This window comes from Cervus canadensis, chromosome 12, assembly GCF_019320065.1.
Source record: "Cervus canadensis isolate Bull #8, Minnesota chromosome 12, ASM1932006v1, whole genome shotgun sequence".
In the NCBI taxonomy this organism is placed as follows: domain Eukaryota; kingdom Metazoa; phylum Chordata; class Mammalia; order Artiodactyla; family Cervidae; genus Cervus; species Cervus canadensis.
Genome location: NC_057397.1, coordinates 9,352,582 through 9,363,113, shown reverse-complemented (window position 1 = coordinate 9,363,113; position 10,532 = coordinate 9,352,582). Strand labels below are relative to the sequence as shown.

At 54.3% G+C, this 10,532-nt stretch overlaps 2 protein-coding genes across 2 annotated transcripts; both read right to left on the bottom strand.

Moving 5' to 3' along the window:
• Nucleotides 1–483: 483 nt before the first annotated feature.
• On the bottom strand, nucleotides 484–2,537 carry LOC122451502. The gene is made up of 4 exons (XM_043484484.1): nucleotides 2,299–2,537; nucleotides 1,758–1,945; nucleotides 1,330–1,462; nucleotides 484–604 (listed from the first exon to the last, which is right to left on the bottom strand). The coding sequence occupies exons 1-4, from the start codon at nucleotides 2,535–2,537 to the stop codon at nucleotides 484–486; spliced, it is 681 nt and encodes a 226-aa protein (XP_043340419.1).
• A 5,646-nt stretch (nucleotides 2,538–8,183) lies between these two features.
• On the bottom strand, nucleotides 8,184–9,926 carry LOC122450881 (elongation factor 1-alpha 1-like). The gene has a single exon (XM_043483235.1). It carries the CDS (start codon nucleotides 9,853–9,855, stop codon nucleotides 8,467–8,469), a length of 1,389 nt encoding a protein of 462 aa, XP_043339170.1. The 5' UTR covers nucleotides 9,856–9,926; the 3' UTR covers nucleotides 8,184–8,466.
• Nucleotides 9,927–10,532: the final 606 nt, after the last annotated feature.

Below are 10,532 nucleotides of genomic sequence, written 5' to 3'. Positions count from 1 at the left end.
TTCTCCAGGGGATCTTCCTAACCCAGGGATCGAACCTGGGTCTCCCGCATTGGAGGCAGACGCTTTAACCTCTGAGTCACCAGGGAAGCCCAGTTTTTAATGTATTTATTTTTAATTGGAGGATAATTGCTTTCCATTGTTGTGCTGGCTTCTGCCAGACCTCAGCATGAATCAGCCACAGATACACATGGTTCCCTCCCTCTTGACCCTCCTCCCACCCCACCCCCCTTTCCCTCCTCTCTAGGCTGTCACAGAGCCCCATGTGGAGGCGAGACCTTGAAAACACTACACTAACACTGCAAACTGCCCTCAGCACTGTCAGGCGGTGAGCAGTGAGCTGAGCTTTCCCAGGTGGAATGAGGACGAACCCCCGAATCCCCGTTCCCTCCCGAGAACTGAGACAAGGCCCTCAGTGTGGTCTAGGATTTACACTACTCACGCCCCAGAGGAGACCCGGGGCTGAGCAATGAACACAGAGTGGCTCTAGGAAAGCGACAGCCCCTGTGCAAGAGATGACACAGCCTCAAACCAGACCTCGGCGGCACAGGGAACATAGAGGGCGTTCCGGTTCTTGGCATCGGGCTTCTTAAAGGCACTACCACTGCTACAGTGAAAGACACGCAGAGGCGTGGGAATCATGAGGATCACACAGTAGGCTGCTGAGGCAGTAATAACCAGGCAGGTTGTCAGAAAGAGCCGGACGGAGCCTCACACTGGAAGACACGGGAAATTCAAAGCGGATAATGGAAAAGGGACCCCTCCATAGACTTGAAAGAAGAAATCTGGAGAAACAGGGAAACCCAGGAGAGGATCAGGAAAGCAGCCTTTTGTCATGCTCCGCACTTGCAGGGCCTGGCCTGCTGCCCTCCAGGCCTCCTCTTCTGCAATCTCAGCGAAAGCCCTCCTTCTACAGGAAGCCTTCCTAGAGCAGGCACATGCCTGGCTCGCCCTCTCTCACCTTACGGCTGTGTCACATCCCCAGCTCAGGGAGTGTCTCTACCACGAACCTGCGCCTCTGCTCAGGGCCTGGGTGCCTGGCCCTCAAAAACGCCCACAGAGACGCTGGCAGAGGGAGGCTCAGTCTAGAGGCACGACGCTTCGGCTGCACTGCACACCCTGGACCCGGCCCGCTCCCTGGTCTGGCTTCCCTGCCTCCTGAGACGGGGGCCTGTGGCTGAGCCTGCTGCCGGGGTGTCTGCAGACTGGCAGGCGCCCTGGCTGCCACACACACCTCCCCTCTGGGCCCCCTCCGGGCCCCCTCCGGGCCTGGAGGCTTCTTCTGTGAGGAAGGAGGCCGAGCCCCTGGGAGCGGGCCCAGCTTGCTCTCACCGCTCCAGAGTGGGCAAGGCCTCTGCTATGCTGCCCGCCCGCTCCCCTCCCCGCACAACCCCTGCCCCTCGTGGCAGAATCCAATCGTGCCTCTCCTGGTATTCCCCACACAGGGCCCAGTGCCCGTGGGGGGCTGCGGGAGGGGAGACGTGCACCCCGCCGGCAGGCCCCTCTGAGCCTCTGCAGGCGCCACCCTCCCTCTTCTGTCCGTGCAGGGAGGGTCCCCAGGTAAGGGTCCCCCCCAGGTAAGGGTCCCCTTACCCAGCTCCAGGGCACACAGGTTGCCCAGGCACGGGCCCGATCCAGAGCCGGTGGGCACCCTCTCCCCACCCACCCAGGTGGGCCCCGGGCAGGCTCGCTTTGAGGTCTTCCCCGTCCCACATGCTCTCTGCACGCAGGCCGCCCAGCCCCTCCCTCCGCACCCCCACCGGCCCTCACAGCAAGAACACGCCACACTTGTGCCCGCGAGCCTGTCGGTAGGCCAGCCAGGGCTCCAGGAGCATCCGCTGGGGGTGACGGCTGTCCGCCTGCTGCAGCCTCTCCACGTCCTCGGGCAGCATCACGAACACCATGTGTCTCCCTCCCACGTCGTACCTGTGGGGCAGAGCTCCGCGACCTGCTGGGGGACCGTGTCCTGCCCTGGGCCCCGCTGCACAGAGCCAGGCGCTGGCTCAGAGCCAGCGGGCCCTCCCGCAGTCTCACTGAAGCCTCCCCTCCTCTGGAGTCTGCGTTCTGTGATCCCAGCAGCGAACCGCCCAGGGCTCCTGCTCACCAGGGGCCCCCCGTCTGCGGCAGCTGAGGCACACACCTGCCCCAAGGAGCCCTCCCCTGCCCCTTCCCCACGTCCCGGGTGCCCCCGCCGGGATGTGGGCGGTGGGATGTGGCACAGCCCTGGCCCAGTGGGACTCAGCCACCAGGGGGGACAGAACGTGAGGGTGTTCTCACTGAGGTGAGTGGGCACAGCTTTACCTGAAAATGGGCCCCAGCTCCTGGAAGGTCTGATGCATGTCCAGGTGCATGTTCTCAGAGCCCTGCTCCTTCCAGATCTGCAGCATCCGCATCCACTTGTTGCCAGGACACCGGGGCATGGATTCGAAGGGCAGCACCGCCTTGGCGGCTGCAGCGGCTCTGGTGCCCAGTAGGCGTGCCCCACGCAGGGACAGCCAGGGCCCTACCATCCACGCTCTGGCCTTTGTCCACAGCGCCATCCTGCTGCCCCCCGCCCCCTCAGCCCCTTCCTTTTATCTCACCGGGTCTGCTGGCCCTGGCGACCTGATCACGTCACAGGCCAGACTGGCTCTGGCCCAGACTAGGAAGCCCAGGGCAGCACTCAGGCTAAAGGCCTCCAGTGGGGGGACAGAGGTGGATGGTGCCGAGTGCGGCAGTGACGCAGGCCTGCTGGCGGGTGGCTCTTGGGAGCAGGGCACGGTTGGAACAGGGACCCAAAGGGGCAGCGGTAGGGGCAAGAGGCCCCCTCCCCCTCCAGTGCAGGACAGGCGAAAGATGGATGGGTGCCTTATCTTCACAAGGGATGAAAGGGGACCTTGGGCATGTTCGTCTCTCTTCTACAAGGACCAGAACAGGGAGTAGTGGAAAGGGCTGGGCTCTCATTTCCCGCAACCCTGGGTTTTGCCTGCTCTTGCCCGGGCCGGATGCTGGGTCCAGGGGTGGAGGCAGGAGCCAGCCAGGGTCCCTCCCAATGGGGGCTTGCAGTCCCACGGGGGGCCCTTAGGGGGATGCAAAGACCCCACTGGCTCACTGGCAGCCAGGGCAGTTTGTGGCCGAGGCCCTGTCTGTCTGGCCAGGCTGCTCCAGCTGAGGAGCAGAGAACCCAGGAGACGGGGTCACCGGCAGGGAGGGCGAAGGTGGCCTGCAAGCCCCTCCTCAGTCAGAAGGTGAGAGGACCCTGCCCCCACGGGGCATGTGCTCAGGGACCCATCCTTCTTTCTTCCTGGAACATGAGCTGCCCCAGGGGGAAGAAAGTCTATGACAGGGGCCTAGTCGTGGGCCCCCACCCTCCCAGGGACCCAGGAGGCACACAGCTGGAGCCCTCCCTCTGCTTGGGGGTCCATAGTTTCAGACCCCGTGTCGTCCACCCAGCCCTGGCAGCTCTCCCAGGAGGTCAGTGTTGCTGTCTCTGGCCCTGCTTTCAAGCAGGAGATGGACAGCAGGTCTTCGGTTCCCCTCCCCAGGTCCCCCTTGTGTCAGCGGGGCCCCAGGGCCCTCATGCTTGGGCCTCTGCAGAGGTGCCCAGGAACCCCAGGTCTGATTTGGGGATGGTGCCCTGAAGACACCGCCGTGCAGCCTCTGGAGGTAGGACAGGGAGCGCGTGGGGCTTCTAGTTCAGGGTGGCTGAAGATCTGAGTGTTACTTGTCCTTCTACTTTCACTCATTCCCTCTCTTGACACTTCCTGGGGGATAGTCAGCTGTGGCCATGAGTCAGAACTGCCAAGGTCCCTCATCAAGCCGAGATGCACGGTGGGCCTCAGCCCCAGGTGGCGTAAGAGCTGTCCTCGGGCTGAGACGCAGCCTGGAGCCCCAGCCTGCCCTTGGGGTGCCGCTGCCTCGGCCCAGGACACCCTGGCCAGCCTCCTGAACCTGTTCCTGCCTGTGTGCCCTCCGCCTGCACTAGCACCAAAGGCTCCTGAACTTGTGCCGAGCTCTCGGTACCTCCTAGACCTCCCAAGCTTGAGAGCAGGGTGCAGGTCCCAGGGGAATCTTCACGCAATGACTCCTCACAGAGGAAGACCCGAGAGCGCTCTCAGGGCCCCTGATCCCCACGTCGCCGAAGGTGGGGCTCTGCCTCCCGCATGGGCCTGGCAGCCCCTCCCCGCAGGCCTCCTCTTGTGCTGAGGGCCAGCCAGCCGGGCTGTCTGCCCCGAGGCACAGCTGTGGGGGAGGACCCAGCCCAGCCCCAGAAGGGGCTGAGAGCCCCTGACAGGGGAGCCTCTGCCCTGATGGTCTCCCCCGGTGGAGCCAGGCCAGGGTCTTGCAGAGAAGAGCACCGCTCAGTGGGCGTCCCAGGGCCAGACCAGTGCCCAGGAGCCCTGATACTGTTCTGGGCTGTTGTTGAACAGCCCTGGTTCTGCTGTTTCCAAGCAGAACCCTTCTCCTCCCCCGCATGCTGGGGTCTGAATTCTCCATACTTCATCCCTGGTCCTTACTATCCCGACTCCAGTCTCAGAGCCTGTGCCCCAGTAAGTTCTCAGGCTCCTTCCCCTCTTTCCCTGGGCTGGGGGAGTCAAGGGGAACCCCAGCAGTGGCCCAGCCCCTGCCTCAACCTGCCCACGCAGGTAGAGCCCCGGGATCCTCTGGCCCAGATATCAGAACTCTTTGGTGTCCCCTGAGGGGGGTGGACTGCCAACTCCAATGTGAGCCCAGCCAGGATCGACCGGAACACCTCCTCGAGGAGGCGGGGGCCCCCTTCTTGATGCACTCGACCTCACAGACCTCAGCATCTGCAAGGTCCATGCTGTTCGAAACAGTCTGTGTGCAACAGAAAAAGACGAGGAGTGTGCCAGGATTGCCACTCCTGGGTACATATCTGAGAAAAGTAAACACACTAATTTGGGAAGATGCTAGAACCATAATTTACAGCTGCCAAGATATAGCAGCAGCATGAGTGTCCATCAACAGAGGATTGGATAAGGAAGATGTGGTCTAATTCCATATATATACATATATATATATATATATATATATATATATATATGCACACTTGTGGATATGTATGAACATATAGAAATATATATGTATATATACATGTATAACATATACGCTATATATAATCTATATATGAATATATAGAAAGTGAAAGTGTTAGTCACTCAGTCACGTCCGACTCTTATCCACCCCATGGATTGAGGCCCACCAGGCGAATTCTCCAGGCAAGAATACTGGAGTTACCATGCCCTTCTCCAGGACATCTTCCGAACCTAGGGATCAAATCTAGGTCTCTTGCATTGCAGGACAGTGCATTTACCATCTGAGCCACCAGAACTATGTGGGAAATACTACTCAGCCATAGAGAAGAATGAAATGTTTCCATGTGCAATAATGTGAATGCACTTGGAGGCCATTGTGCTAGAGAAGGAAGTCATACAGAATAAGACAAATACTGTTGTCACTCATATGCAGAATCTGAAAAATAAAACAAACTTGTGATTACAACAAAAAAGAAACCAACTCACAGATATAGAGAACAAACTAGTGGTTTCCAGTGGGGAGAGGGAAGGAGAGGGGCAGTATAGAGGTGGGGACTCTTCTGTCTACAGTAAGCTACAGGGACATATATTGTACAGGACGGGAGATGGAGCCAATATTTTACAGTAACCACGAACGGACTATGCATTTAAAAATTTTCAGTCACTATAACGTACACCTGTAACTGAAGTGGTATCATACATCAACTCCAATTTTCAGAAAGTGGGACATTCACCCTATTGAATTTTATGAGTGACATAAACAAAGGTTTACCTTTCATTCACATACTTAGCTCAATAAGTATGAACAGAGAGAACATGGCCCTTTGCTTACAATCACACAACTGAATTTCTAACGATGATGGACAGAATTACTGCAGGACACACAGTAAGAAGGATGACCAAAAATAGAAGGACTAGCTAGCAAGACAATACTGAATGAATGAGAACACATATCAGAAGTTTGCAACATCGTAATACACTTTGTATCCGGACTGAACTAGACAATCATATGCACCAAAGAAAACTGTTTCAAATAGGATGAGAAGCTGAAAAGTGGAAAGATCCTGCGATGATTACTGTGAAGGAAAACTGGAAAGCAGGTCTGCTGAGGACGTGGAGGTTAATGCCTAGGTTTTAGGGCTCGGTGAAGGCCTGCATGTCCAGAAGGTCTGGGCAGGACACAGGGGCAGGCAAATTTCCAAGAGGTCTGGGCAAGACATGGGGTTGGAGGTGTGGGTAAGAAGTTCCAAAGTCTGGAAGGATATGGGACTACAGGAAGGATCCAGAGTTCTTGGCAGGAGGCATCTCAAGGAAGGCTCCAGAAGGTCTTCAAAGAACACAGACCCTGGAGAAGGTTCCAGAAAGCCAGGCAGGACATGGGGGAGCAGGGGTGGAAGGATGTGGTGGAAAAATGTCCCAGACGGTCTAAGCCGAAGCCAAGGCCACAGGGAAGGTCAGTAACCTGAGCAAACACAACTGGGAAGGTTCTAGAATATGGGGCAAGATCTGGCTGCCATGGGGAAACTTCCAGAAGATCTGGGCAGAAAAAGGAGACGAAATATTATAGATGCTCTGGACAAGAAGATGGAAGGGGTAGGGGGGAGTGGGTCAGGGGCTTGAGGAGGGGGGTCAGTCCCCGAAGTTCTGGGCAGAACACGGGGAGTGTCGAATGTTCTAGAAAGTTGGGCAGGTCAAGGGTGGTGGGGGGCTAGAGCCCCAGACTAGGCCTCAGATCAGTGTCGACAGATCCTGGCATTTGACCGTGCTCTCCAGAACAAGGTTGTAGAATCCTGCTGACACAACTCTGCCAGCTGAACGCCAAAGCACCCCCACTATGGGGTCCCTGGGCTTCCCCAGTCCATCTAGCAGCCCCACCCCTGGCTACAGGAACCTCCACCCGACACATAGCAATCCATCCCCATTCCATTCTCTGCTGTTTCTGTTTTAGACCCTTTGTTTTGGGTTGAATTTGCTGTCACTTTCCGGGTTTTTTGAGTTGAAAAATGAGATCCCTGGTCTGTAGCGTTTCTGCATGCTTCTCTACCTTCTTGTTCTTATCCTGCCAGGTCTGGTTTTGTTCTATAATACTTTTCTTATCACGTTTCCCAAATAGTTTCTATTTTCTGCTGGGAATGATGAGGGTGCGAAGTAGGGAGGGCATTGATATCTGGAATTGTGTTCTTAATTTGCAAACAGCAGAAATGACTCTTTTCTTGCTTAATACAGTTAGGAAAGGTACTCTGAGTTTCAAAATCCCTTCTGGATGCAAAATCTCCATCCTCCTTTCTCTCGCGCGCATGTTTTCACCTTGAAGTTCACACTAGCTGATACGAACGGAGCCCTTTGCACATCTCAGTTCTATTACTTCTACTTCGGGCTGTAGTTGTCATGTGTTTCATTTCTAAATGGGGTGAGGAGTCAGTGTGTCTTCTAGTGGTGCTCTCAGGTGGCCTTGACCTGCAGCAGCTTGAAGCAGGGCTTCAGTTACCAGCCAGAGACTGAAGACGGACTGTGCAGTGAGCACACGGAAGCTGAGCCACTAGACCAGTGGCAGACAGAGGCTCGATCTACAGTCTAGATCTAGAGCAAGCTTTGGCTACACTCCGCGCCCTGGGGACCACTGTACCTACTCCGCTTGGTTGCCACCTGCCCTCTGAGGAGCCAACAAGGATCTCTTCCAATGGGGGCTTGCAGTCCCACGGGGGGCACTTCAGAGACTCTACTGACACACTGGCAACCAGGGCAGTAATGTGGCCGAGGCCCTGTCTGTCTGGTCTGGCTGATCCAGCTGAGGAGCAGAGAACCCAGAAGACAGGGTCACTGGCAGGGAGTGGGAGGGTGGCCTGCAAGCCCCTTCTCAGTCAGAAAAGTGAGAGATCCCAAGCACAGCCCCCACCCCTCATGGAGTGTGTTCTCAAGGCCCACATCCTTCTTTCCTCCAGGAACATGAGTCCAAGGGTGGCAAAGTCTAAGACAGGGGCGTGGTCGTGGGCTCCCCACTCTCCCAGGGACCCAGCAGGCACCCAGCTAGAGCCCTCCCTGGGCCTGGGGGATCCATAGTTTGGGGGTCACGAGTCATCTCACCGTCCCCTGCCAGCTTTCCCAGAAGGTGCATGTTGGTGTCACCATTCCCATTTTTTTTTTTTTTTCCTCATTAAACTTTTTTTAATGGGTCTCAAATTCTGTGACAGATTTTTGGTCAAGTTGTTTTCATTAAAAAGTACTGATTTTAAAAACTAATAACTTAAACTGCCACACACAAAACATATGGTCCACAAAAACATTCTCCTTTCCTTCTGAAGGTTTTACGATGCATTGTTATCATTAACCAGTCTTTTACTATCAAACTTAAATGGCCAATTGAGACAAACAGTTCTGAGACCGTTCTTCCACCACTGATTAAGACTGGGGTGGCAGGTGTTGGGGATAATATTCATTTAGCCTTCTGAGCTTTCTGGGCAGACTTGGTGACCTTGCCAGCTCCAGCTGCCTTCTTGTCCACTGCCTTGATGACACCCACAGCGACTGTCTGTCTCATGTCACGCACAGCAAAACGGCCCAGGGGAGGATAATCAGAGAAGCTCTCGACGCACATGGGCTTGCCAGGAACCATATCAACAATGGCAGCGTCACCAGATTTCAAGAATTTAGGGCCATCTTCCAGCTTTTTCCCAGAACGACGATCAATCTTCTCCTTCAGCTCAGCAAACTTGCAAGCGATGTGAGCTGTGTGACAATCCAGCACAGGTGCATATCCAGCACTGATTTGGCCTGGATGGTTCAAAATAATCACCTGAGCTGTGAAGCCAGCAGCTTCCATGGGTGGATCATTTTTGCTGTCACCAGCCACATTGCCACGACGGACATCTTTGACAGACACGTTCTTGACATTGAAGCCCACATTGTCCCCAGGAAGGGCTTCACTCAATGCTTCATGGTGCATTTCTACAGACTTCACTTCAGTTGTTACATTGACTGGAGCAAAGGTGACCACCATGCCAGGTTTGAGAACACCAGTCTCCACACGACCCACAGGGACAGTACCAATACCACCAATTTTGTAGACATCCTGGAGAGGCAAACGCAAGGGTTTGTCAGTTGGGCGAGTTGGTGGCAGGATGCAATCCAGAGCTTCAAGCAGGGTGGTTCCACTGGCGTTGCTGTCCTTACGGGTGACTTTCCATCCCTTGAACCATGGCATGTTAGCACTTGGCTCCAGCATGTTGTCACCATTCCAGCCAGAAATTGGCACAAATGCTACTGTGTCGGGGTTGTAGCCAATTTTCTTAATGTAGGTGCTGACTTCCTTAACAATTTCCTCGTATCTCTTCTGGCTGTAGGGTGGCTCAGTGGAATCCATTTTGTTAACTCCAACAATTAGTTGTTTCACACCCAGAGTGTAAGCCAGAAGGGCATGCTCACGGGTCTGCCCATTCTTGGAGATACCGGCTTCAAATTCACCAACACCAGCAGCAACAATCAGGACAGCACAGTCAGCCTGGGATGTGCCTGTAATCATGTTTTTTATGAAGTCTCTGTGTCCTGGGGCATCAATGATAGTAACATAGTACTTGCTGGTCTCAAATTTCCACAGGGAGATATCAATGGTGATACCACGCTCACGTTCAGCTTTCAGTTTGTCCAAGACCCAGGCATATTTGAAGGAGCCCTTTCCCATCTCGGCAGCCTCCTTCTCGAACTTCTCAACTGTTCTCTTGTCGATCCCGCCACATTTGTAGATCAGATGGCCAGTCGTGGTAGACTTCCCTGAATCTACGTGCCCAATGACAACGATGTTGATGTGGGTCTTCTCTTTTCCCATTTTGGCTTAGGTTTAACGGTGGTTTTCACGACACCTGTGTCCTGGCGGCAAACCCGTTGCGAAAAAGCCACCATTCCCATTTTCAAGGAGCAGATGAATGCCCTGGGCTTTGGTCACCTCCCAGAGCTTCCCCCTCCCACCTGTACATCATGGATAAACACACACACACACACACACACACACACACACACACAGAAACACACACACACCCTGCTGAGACTCAGAATGACTCAATTTCAATGAATTTGTAGGTTAATCCATACTCTATTGGGAATTAGCATTCATCTGCTTGGTTATCTTTCTAGTTTTCAAGTCTTCAACAGAAGACATGGTACCTAATCTTTCAAAAAGGAGTCTGATTATTTCAGCCTACACTCTCATTGTGAGTCAGCTTTGGTTCCCAGTGTTCTTCAGGTTTTAGTCCATTTCATCAGGAATGTGATATTTATCACAGGAAGCCTACTCATCGCAGCCACTCATTTTCTTTATAAGGTTGATGATGGCTGATTTACACTTCCCTTTCTGTTTCTGATATTGGGAATGAGTATTTTTCTTTGTTGCCTCTTCTGTTTCGCCAATACTTTGAATGCCTCCAGATAACCAACTTTGGCTTTCTGGGTTTACCTCCTGTTCACTTTTCCTCTCCTCTTTGTATTTCCTTCATCATGTCTTTGGGT